General features: G+C 39.1%; 1 protein-coding gene across 3 annotated transcripts in view; it reads left to right on the forward strand.

Moving 5' to 3' along the window:
- Nbas (NBAS subunit of NRZ tethering complex) overlaps nt 1-19043 on the forward strand; it is a 470946-nt gene that overhangs the window by 21082 nt on the left and 430821 nt on the right. For 2 of the 3 annotated variants that reach the window (XM_045148869.1, XM_004665676.3), the window contains exons 4-6: nt 1427-1504; nt 1833-1880; nt 15182-15225. In XM_045148869.1, coding sequence (XP_045004804.1) covers nt 1427-1504; nt 1833-1880; nt 15182-15225 — 170 coding nt within the window. The remainder of the gene's footprint in view (nt 1-1426; nt 1505-1832; nt 1881-15181; nt 15226-19043) is intronic. The other variant, XM_045148870.1, reaches the window with a different exon arrangement.

The following is a 19043-nucleotide window of genomic DNA, read 5'->3' on the forward strand; positions in this document are numbered from 1 at the left end:
TATTTACTTATTTGAGAGAGAGAGAAAGAGGGGGAGAGAGAGAGAGCGAGAGCGAGAGAGCGAGAGAGAGCATGAGCATGCCAGGGCATCCAGCCATTGCAAACAAACTCAAGTTGCATGCGCCACCTTGTGCATCTGGCTTAGGTGGGTCCTGGAGAGTTGAACTGGGGTCCTTTGGTTTGTAGACAAATGCCTTAACTGCTAAGCCTGTCTTCAGCCTTATAACTTTTAAGAGTAGGAGAATCTTGCATATTTCCCTGCCTATAATTTTACTTATTTTCATTGTTTTCCTCTGGGGGCCATTCAACATTAAAAACTGCCTTCCTAATTTACAGAAGTCTTTAATTTTTCTGGTGTCATCTTAGTATTTTGATCTCCTGCATATTCCCTTCTGAAATATGGTTTGTTTTTGATATGCAGTCTGGGACAGTGGGTTTGGTGAAGGACTTCCTGCAAAATGAAATTCCCACTGTGTTGGTGCTGCAGAACAGACACAAAGACAAAGCCATTCTGTAGCCTTGGGCCTGTGAGCCATGTGCAGACTTGTTCACACATTCATATCAAGTGCACTTTTCATACAGACTCCAGGTGGCCATCTCCCTCCCTCTTCCCCCCCCCCCACATTCATTCATTCAGAATTTAATCAGTTTTTCTTAATCATTCATAACCCTGATCTAGCTCCTTTCAGAGACTGGAGCAACATCAGTATGAATGTAAAGGAGTTTATTACCCAGGGGCCAAGAAGCCCTCCAAAAAAGCTCTGGCCCTGAGCTGAGATTTTATTTCCATTTTATAGTTTTCAAAGGCAATGGGAGGGGTCAGTGAATAAACAAGATGTGGCAATTTGCATATCAGTCAGTTTTGTAGTGAGGCCACCTAACAGTGAACTCCATTTTACTTTGTTTTAGCCTGAACTGTCTTTCTTTCTTATCATCCCTTTGGGATAGTTTAGACCTTTCTGGATAGTTCTTCTTCTGGGTTTTTCCATCTGCTTACAAAGATAAGTTTTAGCTCCTCAGCAGTTAACTCTATATATAATGTGCCCTCTTGTGCATCTGGCTAATGTGGGTCCTGGGGAATTGAGCCTTGAACCAGGGTCTTTAGGCTTCACAGGCAAGCGCTTAACTGCTAAGCCATCTCTCCAGCCCAATTTTTTAAATTTTTGAGGTAGGGTTACATTCTAGCCCAGGTTGACCTGGAATTCAGTATGTGGTCTCAGCCTTGAACTCATGGTAGTCCTTCTCCTACTGCCTCCTAAGTGTGGGAATTAAAGATGTGTGCCACTATGCCCACCTTCAAATGTTAGATTAGTGACTTTTAGCTTTGAGTTTGCTGATACTGAAATTCTCTCTGGAAATAATAATCACCTACTTATTTATGGTTTCTATGATTGGATTTTAATCCAGCTGATATGTTGTGGTTTCAGCCCTGCACCTTTTGTGCTCCCTGATGGATTGGTTCGCTTGGTTAATAAACAGATAAACTGGCATTTAGTACTTGCAAGGTAAGTATGTGTAAAATTTCATATAATTCTTTTCTATCAGAATTAACTTCTAATTTCAATATGGACAGGAATTTAGGATTCTTATGCCTTTTATTTTTAATTTTTATTGTATATAAATTCCATTTGTTATGTATGATCAATATTGTTTAAATATGTTAATTCAAGGTGTTTAAATTATTTTCTATGCTTTTGTACCTATATAATTGTAAAGTCAAAAAGTGGATAGTTAAAGCAAAATACTTAAAAATGATCTTAAAATAATTTCACCTGTACTAAAGACTACTACAAATATGACAGTAGGTTTTTTTTTTTTTCTTCTTTTATGAAGCAATGGAAAACTTTTGGCTGCTGTTCAGGACCAGTGTGTGGAGATCAGGTAATTCCTAATAGTATGGACCCTGTAGCATTAGTGTCTTTAATCTCAGTGTGCATAGGGCAAAAAGGGAGGCAGACACAGAATTTTCCAGAAGTGTGTGGGCCAGCTAGTCTGGTGAATGTGGCAGTGAACCACATGGACAACTAGAGACCCTGCTTAAACAATGTGGAAGGCAAGGGTTGAAGTTATCTTGTGATATACACATGAGCTGTGGCGTATGTGTATATGCACTCACACATTTTCTCTGTTTTTCTCTCTTATACATACACACACAAGTATTTAATCTTTTCAACAGTGGTATATTTAAAATGGCTTTACAGTTAAATCATTTGGTTTTATGAAATATCAAATATCAACATATGAACAATGGTTTCTCAGACTAGTTTGATCATTTCTCTACTTCCCAAGTTACTCAGCTGTCTTCTCTCTCAGCAAATAAGGATAAGATTTAGAAGCCTGTGAATCACTGTTGTTTGACTAATTACAGTAAGGTCACTTAGAAAGTCAGATGCTCAGGAAAATGCACAAAAGTACAGAAGTTGTTCTGTTGGTTCAAAGCTGTGAATCAAGTATGGATGAGTGAAAGACCCAGATTACATTATTACTTAGGACCCAACTGTATTGTCTGTCTACTCAAGGCAATCATTGGTATTACAAACTTATTTAAAAGACTTCTGCAAGCTGGGCTTTCTGGATACTTTTGAAATGCTACATCAGTTGTGTAAGAAATAGCAGCAATTGCAGGTGACTCAGAACTATTTGCTTCCTTGTGAAATGTGCATCAGCAGACCAAATGTATGGCATCTCTAAAACTGAAGGTCATTCCTTGTTTTCAGGCAAGGACTAATTTTTGGTTCTGAAAAAATCAGTATAGAGGAAGAAATTTAAAGATACTTAAATACTAATTAAAATATTTTCTGCTGCTTCATTATGTTTTACTACAATTCTGTTAATGGGGACCAGGAGGATGACTCAGCAATTAAAGCTGAACTTTAATGCAAGTTCAATCCCCAGCACCCATGTAAAGCCAGGCCTGGAGCAGTGCATGCTTTTAATCCTAGCATGCCTGTAGCAAAGGGAGTTGGCATCAGGAGAATCCTTAAGCTTGTAGGCTGGCTAGACTGGCCTCTCTAGTGGCAAAAAAGACAAAAAGAGAGTTTGTCTCAGAAGCAAGGTGAAAGGAAAGGACCAACACCCATAGGCTGTCTGATGTGCGTGCACAGGTGATGACACACACACACACACACACACACACACACACACACAGAGAGAGAGAGAGAGAGAGAGAGAGAGAGAGAGAGAGAGAGAGAGAACTTTAATGTAGTATTAATGCCCATTCAGTTGTTACCTTGTTGGTGTTAGATTTTGCTGGTGATGTTTTCTTTTCCTCCTTATTTGAGCCAGACTAGACCCCTTGGCCTTTGTGACAAGTAGACAGCAGGTCTTTGGGCACCTGCTTGAGATGAGGAGGCTTTTGATTCCTCTACAGTCACCAGGATGGCAGTGATGCAGGTTTTCAGTCCTAAATTATTTAACCTGGTGTGGGTTTACTACTGATCTCTCTGTCTCTCTTTTGTTGGTTTTTCAAGGTAGAGTCTCAATCTAGTTCAGGCTGACCTAGAATTCACTACGTAGTGTCAGGGTGGCCTTGAACTCAGTGATTCTCTTACCTCTGCCTCCCAGTGGTAGGATTAAAGGTGTGCGCCACCATAACCAGCTCTTTTTTTTTCTATTTTTTTTAAAAATATTTTTTTATTGACAACTGCTATACTTACAGACAACAAAGCATGGTATTTCCCTTTCCTCCCCTCCTCTGCCCTCCCCCACTTTCTCCTTCATAACTCTGCTCTCTGTTATATCCCCTCCCTCTCTCCATTAGTCTCTCTTTTAATATGATGTCATCAACTTTTTCTCCTATTTTGAGGGTCTTGTGTGGGTATTGCTAGGCACTGTGAGGTCTTGGATATCGAGGCCAAATTCTGTCTGGACAATTGTATGTAAGTAGTGGTACCCTTCCTTTGGCTCTTATATTATTTCTGCCTCCGCCACCTCTTCCATAGTGGACCCTGAGCCTTGGTGAGAGTGAGACGTTTCAGTGATGGACATTCCTTCATTTGTTCTTCTCAGTACTGTGTTGCCTTTTGGGTCATCCCCGTGGTCATCACCATCTGAAAAGAGAAGTGTCTCTAACCAGAAGTGAGAGTACATTAATATATGAGTATGAACATTAAATGTAGTACTTTCAGGGCAATTTGGTGAGAGTAATATATGCATTTATCCAGACAAGAGCAGGCTTTATACCCCTAAGGTTCATGACCTTCCCTGCCATAGGCTTTTGATTAGGTTTTCAGTACCAGGCATGTATTCCTGCCACCCCCGCCCTCCCCGCCCCATAGAGTGCGCCTTCAGTCCCATTAAAGAGCAGTTGGTTTCCTCCAGAGCAGACATGCCAGTATTGTGCTCGTTCAGTAATTTGGTCTGTTAGGCCAAACTTGAGGTTTCCAGTGTCCACTGTTTTCACCACTGATGACTTCTGTCTCCCATACATACAGTACAGCTTTTTCCAGCTTTCAGTTGGCTGGGCTATAGGGAGAAGGTTTTCTGCTCAGTGCCAACTTGATTTCCCAGTGACTTTGCCTCTCAGGCATGTGAAATATTTAGCAGTATGGTCTTACCATCTCTTTCTTATGGGGAACCAAGGGCCTTGGTAATAGCCTGTAATGTTTTGAAGGCAACAGGGACCTCCCTGGCCAACAACTCACTGGAAGGTATTCCATCCCAGGCACTGAAAATTTTCTAGTAACAATCTATAGATTCTGCATGTGCCATCATTTAAGAAAGTAGATTTTCATATGTCTTATTTGGAATATCTTGAATTTTGATTGACCCTTCCCTTGCCCTTCTTTTATACAATCTCTTCCCCTGACCTCACTTAGCCCTTTCCCCTCCCTGTAATCTATTCTTCTACTTACATATATACAATACCATCCTCTTAAGATCTTCCCTTTCCTCCCTCCCTTATAGTCTTTTTCTAGCTTATGGGCCTCTGCTACTGAGTTTTGGTTCCAGATCACACACGTGTCTATACATTTGTAGCTAGAAGACACATATAAGAGAGAACATGCGAAGTTTGCCTTTCTGGGATTGGGTTACCTCACTTAGTATACTCCTTTCCAGATCCATCCATTTCCCTGCAAATTTCATAATTTCATTTTTCTTTACTGCTGAATAGAATTCCATTGTGTAGATGTACCACATCTTTATTATCCATTCATTTGTGGATGGACATCTAAGCTGGTTCCCTTCCTAGCTATTGTGAATAGAGCAGTAATAAACATGGTTGTGCAAGTATCTCTAAGGTAGTGAGAAGAGTCATTAGGATATATGCCTAGGAGTACTATAGCTGGATCTTATGGCAAATCTATTTTTATCTGTCTCAAGAACCTTTACACTGATTTCCATAGTGGCTGTGTCAGATTACATTCCCACCAACAGTGTAGAAGGGTTCCCCTTTTACTACATCCTCACATACATTTATTGTCATTTGTTTTCTTGGTGGTAGCCATTCTGATGGGAGAGACATGGAATCTCAAGGTAGTTTTAATTTGCATTTCCCTGATGGATAGGGTTTGTAGAACACTTTTTTAGATGTTTATATGCCATCTGTATTTCTTCTGGTGAGAACTCTCTATTTATTTAGTCCCATAGCCCATTTTTTGATTGGGTTGTTTGATTTCTTATTGTTCTGTTTTTTGAGTTCTTTGTATATTTTGGATATTAATCCTCTGTCAGATGTGTAACTGGCAAAGATTTTCTGCTATTCCATAGGTTGCCTCTTTGCTCTGTTCACAGTGTCCTTTGCTGTATAACAGCTTTGTAATTTCATCAGATCCTAGTGGTGGATTAGTGGTTTTATTTCCTGAGCATTTGGGGTTAAATTCAGAAAGTCATTACCTATGCCAATATGTTGAAGTGTTTCCCCTACCTTTTCCTCTAGTAATTTTAGAGTTTAAGGTCTGATATTAAGGTCCCCGATCCATTTGGATTTGATTCTTGTGCACGGAGAAAGACAAGGCTCTATTTTCATCTTTCTACATATAGATATCCAGTTTTCCCAGCACCACTTGTTGAAGAGGCTGTTTTTTTCCTCCAATGAATATTTTTGGCATTTTTTGTCAAAAATTAGGTGGCTGTTGTTGCCTGGATTAACATTTGGGTCCTCTATTCTGTTCCATTGATCTACATGTCTGTCTTTGTTACAATACCATACTGTTTTTGTTACTATCACTTTGTAATATAGTAATATAGCTTAAAATTGGGTATGGTGATAACACCAGCCTTTTTTTTGTTGTTCAAAATCATTTTGGCTATTTGAAGTTTTTTCTGCTTTCACATGAAATTTAGGATTATTTTTTCAATCCCTGTGAAGTTTGACATTGGAATTTTAGTGGAGATTGCATTAAAGTGTAGATTGCTTTTGGTAAGATTGAAGTTTTCACAATATTGATTCTTACAATCCAAGAACATGGGATATCTTTCCATTTCCTGGTGTCTTCTACAATTTCTTGCTTCAGTGTTTTAAAGTTCTCATTGTAGAGCTCCCTCGCTTCCTTAGTTAAGTTTATTTTAAGGTACTTTATCTTTTTTTGAGGCAATTGTGAGTGGGAGAGATCCCATGATTTCATTCTCTGCATGTTTGTTGTTTGTATATAGGAAAGCTACTGATTTCTGCGTATTTATTTTGTATCCTGCTATGTTGCTAAAAGTGTTTATCAGCTCTAACAGTTTGCTGGTAGAGTTTTTAGGATCTTTTATGTATAGAATCATATCATCTGCAAATAGTGATACTTTGATCTCTTCTTTTCCAATTTGTGTCCCTTTTATGAGTGTCTCTTGCCTTGTTGCTATAGCTAAGACTTCCAGTACTATAGTAAATAATACTGGGGACACTGGACACCCTTGTTTGTTCCTGAGTTTAGTGCAAAAGCTTCGAGTTTTTCTCCGTTTATTATTATATTGGCTGTAGATTTGTCATAAATAGCTTTTATTATGTTGAGATATGTTCCTTCTATTCCCAGTTTCTGTAATACTTTTACCTTGAAAGCATGTTGGATTTTGTTAAATGCCTTTTCTACATTTATTGAGATGATCATGTGATTTTTGTCCTTCAGACTATTTATATGATGTATTATTACATGTATTGATTTGTGTGTGTTGAACCATCCCTAAGTCCCTGGGATAAAGCCAACTTGGTTGGGGTGAATAATATTTTTGATATATGCTTGTACTCTGTTTGCCAATATTTTGTTCAGAATTTTTACAGCTATGTTCATGAGGGAGATTGGTCTATAATTTTCTTTTTTGTTCTGTCTTTGCCTGTTTTTGGTATCAGGGTGATGCTGGCTTCTTAGAAGGAGTTTGATAGAACTTCTTCCTTTTCTATTTTATGGAAAAGTTTGAGAAGCAGTGCTGTTAGTTCTTGCATGAAAGTCTGGTTAAATTTGCCAGTGAATCCATTTGGGCCTGGGATTTTTTTGGTTGGGAGACTTTTTATAACTGCTTGGATCTCTGTACTTGTTATAGGTCTATTTAAATGGTTTATGTCATCTTGATTTAATTTTGGTAGGTCATATGAATCAAGACAATCATCCATTTCTTCCATGTTTTCAAACTTAGATGCATATATATTCTTAAAGTTTGTCCTCATAATTGTCTGAATTTCTTTGGTATCTGTTGTAATGGTGCCTTTTTCAAATCTAATTTTATTAATTTTTGTCTCCCTCTTTCTTCTGGTCAAATTTGCTAAGGTTTTTTCAATCTTGTTTATCTTTTCAAAGAACCACCTCTTTGTTTTATTGATTCTTTAGATTGTTGATTTTTGGTTTCTATTTCATTAATTTCTGCTCTAATCTTTATTATTTCTTCTTGTCTACCCATTTTTTTGGTCTGCCTTGTTCTTCTTTTTCTAAGGCCTTAAGGTGGAGCATTAAATTGTTTATTTGTGAACTCTCTAATTTCTTAATATAGGCACTTAGAGCTATAAATTTCCCTTGTTAGGACTGCCTTCATTGTGTCCTAAAGATTTTGGTATGTTGTATTATCATCATCATTTAATTCTATGAATTTATTGATTTTCTTTTTGATTGCTTCAATGACCCACTAATCATTCAATAGTATACTATGAATTTCTGTGTGCTCTGTAGCATTTTTTGTTGGTGATTTGCAGTTTAATCCTAGTGTGGTCAGATAGAGTAAAAGGGATTATTTCAATTTTCCTATATTTTTGGAGATTTTCTTTGTGTCCTAATAAATGATCTATTTTAGAGAATGTTCCATGTGCTGCTGAGAAAAATGTATATTCTGCAGCATTTGGTTGGGATGTTCTGTAGATATTTGTTAGGTCCATTTGTTCCATGACATCATTTAATTCAGATGTCTCTCTGTTTGTTTATTTTTTGCCTGGATGACCTGTCAGTTGATGAGAGTGGGGAATTGAATTCTCCCACTACAATTGCGTTTGATGTTATCTGTGACCTTAAGTCTAATAGTGTGTGTTTGATGATATGTTAGGTGCACATATGTTTAAGATGTCCTCCTGCTGGAACATTCCTTTAATCAGTATACAGTGACCTTTTTTATTTTTCCTCACTAATGTTGGTTTGAAGTCTATCCTGTCAGATTTTAGGATAGCAACCTAGGCCCATTTGCTTGAAATACCACTATCCATCCTTTCACCCTAAGGCGGTGTCTATCTTTTATTGAGAGATGAGTTTCCTGGAGGCAACAAATGGCAGGATCCTACCTTTTATTCCAGTGTACAGGCCTGTGTCTTTTGGATGGTGCACTGAGGCCATTGATGTTAAAGAGTTATTATTGAAAGGTATGAATTTATTGTCACCATTCTTATTTTGTGGTGTTTCCTGTTTTCTCTTTACTCATTTGTTTCAACTGTTATTTGAGTGTGGTTTATTTTTTCCTATTTCCTCCTGTGTGTGTTTTGCCTTCTCTTTGGCATGAAGAGTTCCTTCAAGTATTTTCTGTAGAGCTGGTTTAGTTGTCGTAAATTCCTTTAGCCTGTTTTTGTTGTGGAAGATCCTTATTTCTCCATCAATTTGGATAGATAGTTTTCAGGATAAAGTAATCTTGGTTGACAGTTGTTATCGTTCAGAACTTGGAATACATCATTCCAAGCCCTTCTGGCTTTTAAAGTTTGTGTTGTGTAATCTGCAGTTATTCTGATGGGCTTGCCTTTGTAGGTGACTTGCTTCTTCTCTCTTACTGCTTTCAATGTATTTTCTTTGGTTTGTGTGTTTAGTAGTTTAATTATAACATGGTGAGGAGAGGTTCTTTCCAGATTTTGTCTTTTTGGTGTTCTAAAAGCTTCTTGTATCTGCATTGGCATTTCTTTCCCAATTTGAGGAAAATTTTCTTCTATGATTTTGTTGAAAACACCTACTAAACCTCTGGATTGAAATTCTTCTCCTCTGTTATACCCTGGATTCTTATGTTTGATGTTTTCATAGTGTCCCAGATATCTTGAAATTCCCATTCTTACCTTGCTATTAGCTTGTCTTTCTCTTTGTTGGACTGTATCTAGTTTAGATATTCTGTTTTCTCCATTCTACTGGTGAGACTTCCCACAGAGGCTTTTTTTTATTTTTATTTTTATTTTTTTAAATTTCATTGACTGTATTCCTCAGAGCCAGAATTTCAGAATTTCAGGCTGGTTTTTCTTCAATAGTTCTGTTTTCTTACTAATGTCTTGTAATGACCTCTTTATTTCATTAAGCTGGTTTCCTGTGTTCTCTTTCAGAAGTTTGTTTTCTTTTTTAATTCCTTTGTTTTCTTCTTTGATTCCCTTCATTTCTTCTCTGATTTCTTTGAGTGTAGATACCATCATTTTCTTGAAATCTTTGTCACACCTAAAACAAGTCTCATTGGTGATCATTTCTGATGGATTTGTAGCTTTTTTTTTAAACTATTTTTTGTTCTTATTTATTTGAGGGAGAGGGAGAGGGAGAGGGAGAGGGAGAGGGAGAGGGAGAGGGAGAGGGAGAGGGAGAGGGAGAGGGAGAGGGAGAGGGAGAATTAGCGCACTAGGGCCTCCAGCCACTGCAAACGAGCTCCAGATGCGACTGCCCCCTTGTGCATCTGGCTAACATGGGTCCTGGGGAATCAAGCCTTGAACCAGGGTCCTTAGGCTTCACAGGCAAGTGCTTAACCATTAAGCCATCTTTACAGCCTGGATTTATAGTTTTTAATGGGCTTGTATTGTCTTGATTCTTTGAGCTTCTTGTATTATATTGTAGCGACTTTTGCATCCTGAGTTGATTTGATGCTTGGGTTTTCTACTTATCTTCAGTGTTCCCAGATATGGCAGTCCACCTCTATATCCCCTCAGATATGAGTTTATAAAGTTCCAAATGTAGCTCTTGTCTGCCAATCAAGCCACAGAAGTAATACTAGGTGTTGAGTTTGCTTGCTAAGCAAGTATTCTAGTGGACTGGGTGGAATAATTTACTGGCAAATTCTAAACTTCAACAGAGTAACATACACAATCAATAAAACCAGCACAGGGCTGGAGAGACGGCTTAGTGGTTAAGCACGTCCCTGTGAAGCCTAAGGACCCTGGCTCAAGGCTCGATTCCCCAGAACCCACATTAGCCAGATGCACAAGGAGGCACATGCATCTGAAGTTCGTTTGCAGTGGCTGGAAGCCCTGGCGCGCTCATTCATTCTCTCTCTCTCTATCTACCTCTTTCTCTCTGTTGCTCTCAAATAAATAAATACAAATAAACAAAAAAAAAAAAAAAAAAGAAAAAAAACCCAGCACAAAATATGCAATTGTGGGGGTTAAAGCAAACAGGTAGTCATATAAAGCCAAAGTCCCTAAGGGTGTGTGTTGTTCTACACCCTTAATCTCATCAGCTGGGAGGTAGAGATTTCTGTTTTGAGTTGGGTTCCTGGTCAACCTGGATCTGAATTAGACCCTGCCCCCAGTAATGACTGAAGCAGAAAACAAAGGCCCTATATATATGAAAGCAACAAAGGCAATAAAATTCAACCCCCAAATACAGGTTATTTGAAAATGGTAAAGCCAACCAAGAATATATAACCCATAATCTGCCCTGCCAAGGAAAGAGAGATTAGCTCTTGCAGGACTATGTACCTGTTTTTTTATTTTTGTCAGTCAGCCTCGTTACCCTTGGGGGTGGCTTCCAATCTCACCAATGCTGAGTGCCCGCCTCGATCCCTCTGAGTTGTACTGTGCAGCTGTACCTCTGATCAGCTCTGTTGGCTGCGCTGCCACTTCTGGCTGAATGCTGGAGGTTCATAGTTCTGATCGTGGGGGATGGGAGAGTTCAGTCTTCTGGAGTTGCTCGCATTTTCAGTAGCTCTTTAGTTGATCTCAGCTGTCTTTCCTTCAGATTTCTTAACTTTGCAAGAAGGATGATGGAGTTGAAAAATCTGTTGCTTGGTCTCTTGGGCCATGATTGCCTCAGTGGGACTCTGGCCATTTTCTTAATTTCTGGTGGGTCTTGATCTCTCCAGCTTCTACGCTTTGTCTAAGAATAACCTATACTTCTTCACTTTTCAGAAGAAGAGTGTATTTTGCTGGGGTTTTGCTTAAATCCCTCCCTAGGCTGGTTTGGCATGGCTCCTAAGCTACCATCTTACCCGGAAGTACTCCTCTTTTTTTTTTTTTTTTGACTACACCCTTAAGCCTTCCATTGGCAGTGTTTAATGATGAGGAAGGAGGCACAATATAGTTAAATAACCTGCCCAAATATTTGAAATCCACTCCTCTAGCTTTGGTGTTTGTGCTCTGTGCTTCATTACTCTGTACTTAGCCAGAGGTATGTATGTGTAACCCTGTTGTGCTTAGGACCTCTGCTTTGTGCAACTCCAGTTTTTTTTTTTTTTACCAGGATCTTTACCAGGATCTCTGCCTGACTGGGATTTGGAGTGTGCAGCTCTCATTATAGTGTGTGTTCTCTGCAGGCAGGGACTGTTCCTTCTTCTAAGATAATTTACATGAATAGAGGGCTGGATATGTAGCTCAGTGGTAGAGCTCTTGTCTATCCCGTGCAAGGCAATGAATTCAATCCCCAGTATTGCAAAACCACCCCACACCCATCACAGAGCAACAATCCCAAGCCTCCAAACTAACAAACAAAAAACTTCCCTGCCTGACTATTTTCATGAACCTTGTAAGAATTAATAGTTTTTATGTGACAACAGAGATCAGAGGAAAATGCTAAGAGGGCATTATGGGGCATAGCCCAGAACATTGCTCAGAACTCACTTTTGTGGAATACACAGAAGCACATATATTGATTTTGCATTAAGCTGAAATGAAAATTTTTTTTAGCAAATGCCTGATGTGACCTACAAAGAGAAAGGACAAGGCAGACCATCAAAGTAAAGTGTATGAATCATGTTTGTTCTGTTTTTCTTTTGATTTTGAACCTGGATCTTGCTTTGTAGGCCATGCTGGCTTGAAACTTTTCATTTTCCTGACTCAGCCTGCCTAGTGCTGATATTACAGTTATGTGCTACCATCTTGGGCTGTTCTTGAATTTTACAGACATTTGTTCTTTCTATTCTATCTTTGTCTTATTCACCACAGAGAAGAACGTGTGAGTATGAAAGATGGTTCCCAAACTATAGGTCATTATTTGCTGTTATCAAGAATTGTTCTTAAGAGACAGCTTTTCCTTTTGCAATTGTACTTGAGTTGTTTTCCAGTTTTATTTTTATTGTGTTAAATAATGTTCAGCACTTCCTATAGTGTTACATCCCTAGTTTGTCTTTGGATATATAAAAAACAACAACTTGTGAATTGCTTCTTTTTTAAATATTTAATTTTTTTTTCTTTATTGTTTTTCAAGGCAGGGTCTCATTCTAGCTCAGGCTGACCTGGAATTTACTATGTATTCTCAGGGTGGCCTTGAACTCACTGTGATCCTCCTATGTTTTCCCCCTGAGTGCTGGGATCAAAGCTGTGCGCCACCACATCTGGCTTAAATATTTAATTTTTTTATTTGAGAGAGAGAGAGAATGGGTATACAAGGGTTTCCAGGTGCTGCAAAGAAGCTCCAGATGCATGAACCACCTTGTGCATCTGGTTTACATGGGTCCTTTGGCTTTGCAGGCAAGTGCCTTCCTGCTAAGTCTCCTTTCCAGCCTGTGAAATGTACTTCTTTAATTTGTAATGTGGGAACAGCTGCAGCCTGTAAGTGGTATGTGCTTTCTTATTCCTAAGTAGCAAAGCAATAATTAATTATGATTATAGTTTTCTATAAATTTGAGAATGAATTGGAAGTTGTAATAGAACACAACAAAAAACACCAAGACTGTTATGAAAAATATATTAATATTCCTACCCCCAAAGTTTGCTTAGCTGTTATGAGTGAATCATATATGAAGTGTTTTTAAATAAATTTTTAAAAAAGATTTTATCTTATTTATTTATTTATTAGAGACAGATAAGGAGGGGGAGAGAGAGTGAGAATGGGCGTGCTCTAGCTACTGCAAATGAACTCCAGATGCACGTGCCCCCTTGTGCATCTGGCCAACGTGGGACCTGGAGAATCGAACTAGGGTCCTTAGGCTTCACAAGCATGTGCCTTAACTGCTAAGCCATCTCTCCAGCCCGTATGTGAAGTTTTAACAAAACCAAATGTTTTATCTTCCTCTTTCTTCCTCCCCAGAAAAATAGCAACAATTATTCATTAGTTATTTTAAATATGAAATTAACATTTATTGCCGGGCGTGGTGGCGCATGCCTTTAATCCCAGCACTCGGGAGGCAGAGGTAGATGGGTCGCCATGAGTTCAAGGCCACCCTGAGACTACAGAGTTAATTCCAGGTCAGCCTGGACCAGAGTGAGACCCTACCTCGAAAAACCAAAAAGAAAAAAAAAAAATTTACTAAGGCATCATTTACTATTTTCTTTAAGCTGTGTGAGGGCACTTTCATCCCATGGTATTTAGAGGAAATTATGTGAAATCCTTGGTCTTTGTCACACATAGAGCAGCAAACAGGACATTTTTACTTCAAACAGGGAGACCTTTCTACCTCTTCCATGTGGAAGTGGAACAATTCAATGTCTTTATAACATAACAGTTTAAAAAGGACTAAAATAGTAAGAATCTTCAAAAATTTTAAAAAGTAGTATCACTTAGGATTTTAGAAAATACTATTAGGTAGAAAGGCATTAGACCTTATTGATTCAGTTTTCTAGTTTTTAATATTAATATTTTGGCCTGTGTTCAGTGACACTTTTCTGTGTATGTGTATATTTGTATACTATATAACCAATGAATAATATTCTATATACTTTTGATTACAATTTGTAAATTGTCCCTAGAATTTATAAGTTTAACTTATATTCTTTCTTTCTTTCTTTTTTATTTTTTTTAATTTTTATTAACATTTTCCATGATTATAAAATATATCCCATGGTAATTCCCTCCTTTATTCTTTATTTTATATTACCTTTTTCTTGATAACCTTTGAAATTAGTATATGATGAACATCTTTCCATGCCAGATACAGTAATTATGTATCATTTCATTGAATGTACAACAAATTAGTCTATTTATATTGGCTATATTTTTCTCCTTTATATATTAGACTTGTTAATTTCCTTGCTATCTATATAAATGTGTAATTGGTCCTGAGAATACTTCTAGAAGTAAAATTGCTAGGTCAAAGGCTATTGATGATAAAGATTTAGTTAATGTTATTACATGAATTTCTGGAGTGTTCACCACTCTTCATTTTGGGGCATAGATTATCATAATGTATTCTTTTGATTTGTATTTCAGGATCACAAATTTAAGTAGGTCACTGATTATATACATCATGTACTATGTAGGCTATGTAATTTGTTAAAATAAGTCTCTTTCCTATGTGATCAAACTTCATGATATAATATATGGTTATTAACTAGAATCAACCTGTAGAGCTTTAAGGAATATTTTGTTTTATTTGGGCCTTATCCCATAATTACTACCCAAGAACCTTCGGAATTAATGAGCTAGATTTCTATGGTTTTAAAAGACCATACTTAAGCTCACTTCTGTAGCACTTGTGTTCCTGGTGTAGACTCATTTCTGTAACAATAAGAAAGTTGGGAGAAAATGTCTCTAAATAGCCCATGTCTGTAGGAGAAGGAATAATTAACTGTTGTATATAGACACTGTCTATTCCACAGCACCTCTGGCATTTCATTGATTTACATATCACTCTTGTTAGGGTAAAACTTGTGTCTTGACTTTTCATATGTTTTGTAGGTCTGCAAAAGATGATTTTACATCTGTTATTGGGAAATGTCAAGGTAAGTGCTTCAAGAACATTGGGCAGAATGAGAATTTCAAATATGCAGTGGTTTACAATGTTTCTTTAAAGTTTGAATAGATATTAAAAGCATTTATCAATAAGAATTATTATAGCTTTATTAAACTACTTTTAAAAATTGTATCTGAGCTGGGCGTGGTGGCACCCGCCTTTAGTCCCAGCACTCAGGATCTCCATGAGTTTGAGGCCACCTGGAGACTACAGAGTGAATTCCAGATCAGCCTGGGCTAGAGGGAGACCCTACCTTGGAAAACAAAACAAAACAAAACAAACAAAAATGTATCTTAAGTTTTTTTTCCTTATTTATTTTAAAACTTTTTTTTTTTTTTTTTTTGAGGTAAGGCCTCTGTTGCATTCAGATTAGCATTGCTGGTAGTAATCACCAACCAAGAGCAGCTTCTGGGACAAAGAGGTTTATTTACAGGCTCAAGAGGAAGCTCCATGACGGCAGGGGAAAACGATGGCATGAGCAGAGGGTGGACCAACATAAGGTGGACAATAGCAGCAGGAGAGTGTGCCAAACATTGGCTTGGGGAAATTGTCTATAACACCCATAAGGCCACCCAAACAATATACTTCCTCCAGGAGGCGCCAATTCCCATATCTCTATAAGCTGGGAACCTAGCATTCAGAACAACTAAGTTTATGGGGGACACCTGAATCAAACCACCACATTCCACCCCTGGCCCCCATTAACTGATAACCATTCAAAATGTAAAATGCAATACAATCAGTCCAACTTTAAAGGTCTCCATAGTTTTTTAAAATTAATTAATTAATTAATTTATTTATTTGAAAGTGACAGAAAGAGAGAGAAATAGGCAGATATATAGAGAGAATGAATGGGCACATGACAGCCTCCAGCTCCTGCAAACGAACTGCAGACACATGTGTCCCCTTGTGCACCCAGCTAACATGGATCCTGGGGAATTGAGCCTCGAACCACAGTCCTTTGACTTCACAGGCAAGTGGTTAACCACTAAGCCATCTCTCCAGCCCTTTTTAATATTTTTTGTTTATTTTTATTTATTTATTGGTCCCCGTAGTTTTGATCAATCCCAGTGATGCCCAAATATCCCCATAATCCAAGATCTTTTAACTGAGCCATAATACCAAAAAATTCCCCTCCCCCAAACCCATAATGGTACAGAATAAACATTCATACTGCAAAAGATGGCATTGGGTGTATCAGAGAAATACTCAACCATCACAAGATTTGAAACAACCTGGGAAAACATCAAACTCTGTAGCTTTAAGTCCAACAACTCTAGCTGGACAAATCTCCAAGTCCGATAACTCTAACCAGTAGCAAGTCTCTGGCATTCCAATTATGCCCCTCCAGCTAGGATACTCACCATCCTGGAAAACTTCATCAGGGCTGGCAGCTCCTTAGCAGCCATCTTGTAGTCCTGGCATCTCCATTGGGCCTCTACTGCAATCCATGGTTTATCATGGCCCCATGAGGTCTCCATGCAGGCAACCAGCAAACCTGCTTCACACTGCCCATGGCCATTTCTAAAACACAAGACCATGTTGCAAACTCAATGACCCTCTTTCCAGAATGTCTTATATTCCACAATACCAGGTAGGGTACCAATTTGTTAATCCAGGGAGGAATAAAGCAGACTTTGAAGAACAGGACACACCTTGAGCACTCAGGCCCCTCCAAAAGAATCTACATTCTTCCTGTTGCCCCAGTGCAGTTCAGCTAGCCTAGTCTTAAAGGTTGTAATCTCTCAATTGCATCTGAATGGGCGACAGTTCACTTAAAGATTTTTCTTTCTGTGCCATATCCTTCTGCTCACACCAGTTCATTTCTACACAGTGCAACCCTGCACAACTTATCAGGACACAGTCATAATAGCAAACCTCTCAAACTGTTTCTAGGCCAGTCTAAGCAAAGCTCTTTCTTACCCTCATAAGCCAAATCTCACAGTCCATAGTTCTTACTGCATTCAGGTCTTTGAATTCTTACCAGAATAGTCCATAAAGTTGTACTTACAGCACAGCAAGGCATCTCTTAGGCCAAGGTTTCGAATCCCTCCACATTCTTCTTGAAAATCAGTCACAAAAGGCCAAAGCCACACAGTCAGGTGTGTAGCCGCAACCCCACTCCTGGTACCACTTTACTGTGTCAGTCAGGTTCGCATTGCTGGTAGAAATCACCCAACCAAGAGCACCTTCTGGGTAAAAGAGGTTAATTTTGGCTACAGGCTCAAGGGAAAGTGCCACGATGGCAGGGGAAAATGATGGCATGAGCATATGGTGGAACATCACCCCCTGGCCAACATAAGATGAACAACAGCAACAGGAGAGTGTGTCAAACATTGGCTTGGAGAAACTGTCTATAACACCCATAAACCAGTCCCCAACAATACACTCCCTCCAGAAGGCACCAATTCCCAAAAGCTCCATTGACTGGCAACTTAGCATTCAGAACAACTAAGTTTATGGGGGACACCACAGTTTCACTCTGGCCCAGTCTGACCTGGAATTCACTATGTAGTCTTAGGGTGGCCTTGAACTCAAGGTGATCCTCCTACCTCTGCCTCCTATATATTTAGGAATAAAGGCATACACCACCATATCCAGCTGAATCTCTGTTTTGATGAGGTTTGGGTGACCACAGTGTCTTTTGCTGTTTCCCTCCAACTGGTTTTCAGACTGGCTGTAATAGCCAGTATTCATGTCACTGCTTCCTCTGTAATGACTTCTGGGCCCCGGGCAGATGAAGTGGAGGTGACCCATCACCTGGTAGATAGTTGCTGTCTCTTCTTGTATTGATGTAGCCTTGTTCTCCCCAGTATTCTCTATCTGTAAAATAGAACAGATTCTCCAACCAAAAGTGAGAACAGTTTGACTAAATGGGGATAAGCCTGGTTATTAGAGAGATATATTGACATGTACAGTCACTCTAATTACTTAAAGAGCAATGGAGATTCTCTCTTAGAGCCTGTTGGTTTCCTGTCTTAGGGATTGTATAGCCTGGTTCCCAAATCCAGTTACCAGTTCTTCTCAACTGGGTGGATCTCATGTCCAGTCTGTGAGCTGTTGGATTCCAGCCTTGACTGTACGCCAGTATTGCACACATGTATATTTCTTTGTCAGTGGGTTGATTTTGTAACTGGCAGGATGTCCTGCTTAATCAGTTATTTGGCAACTGTTGATCTCCAGCCACTCTTATAGCACTTTCTAGCACTATGAGTGCTAACCAAGACAAAACTGGTTTCCTTCCCAGTTCCAGCATCGTCACTTGATGTCCTGTGGTTACATGCTGTCATGTCAGGGACCTCATGTTTCCCTGACCATTGTTGCAGTGGAGGGTACCCAATTCTAGCCTTGGGAATTACTAGCCAGAGCCCATGATTTTAAGGTTATGCTTTCTCTACCTTTTATGGGGCTCTTTGGTTCAAGTCTCTTCTCTCCTTTATTGAGGGTAATGACTTGCATGGTATCCAGGAAGAAGGTTTTTGTTGAATTGATTCATGTTGCCATTTATTTTGTGTATCTCCTTCTCCAATCCCCTTTCCTCTACTCTGAGGTTTTCCCTCTCTCTTTCCCTCCCCTCCCCCTCCCTCCCCTCCCCCTCCCCCTCCCTCCCTCCCCCCTCCCTCCCTCCCTCCCCTCCCCCCTCCCCCTCCCTCCCCCCTCCCTCCTTCCCCCCTCCCTCCCTCCCCTCCCCCCTCCCCCTCCCTCCCCCCTCCCTCCCTCCCTCCCCTCCCCCCCTCATTTATCTCATTTTAATTTGCATATCTTTACTTATTAGGCAGAACATATGTTCCATGGTTATGTTTAGTT

This window comes from Jaculus jaculus, chromosome 5, assembly GCF_020740685.1.
Source record: "Jaculus jaculus isolate mJacJac1 chromosome 5, mJacJac1.mat.Y.cur, whole genome shotgun sequence".
NCBI lineage: Eukaryota > Metazoa > Chordata > Mammalia > Rodentia > Dipodidae > Jaculus > Jaculus jaculus.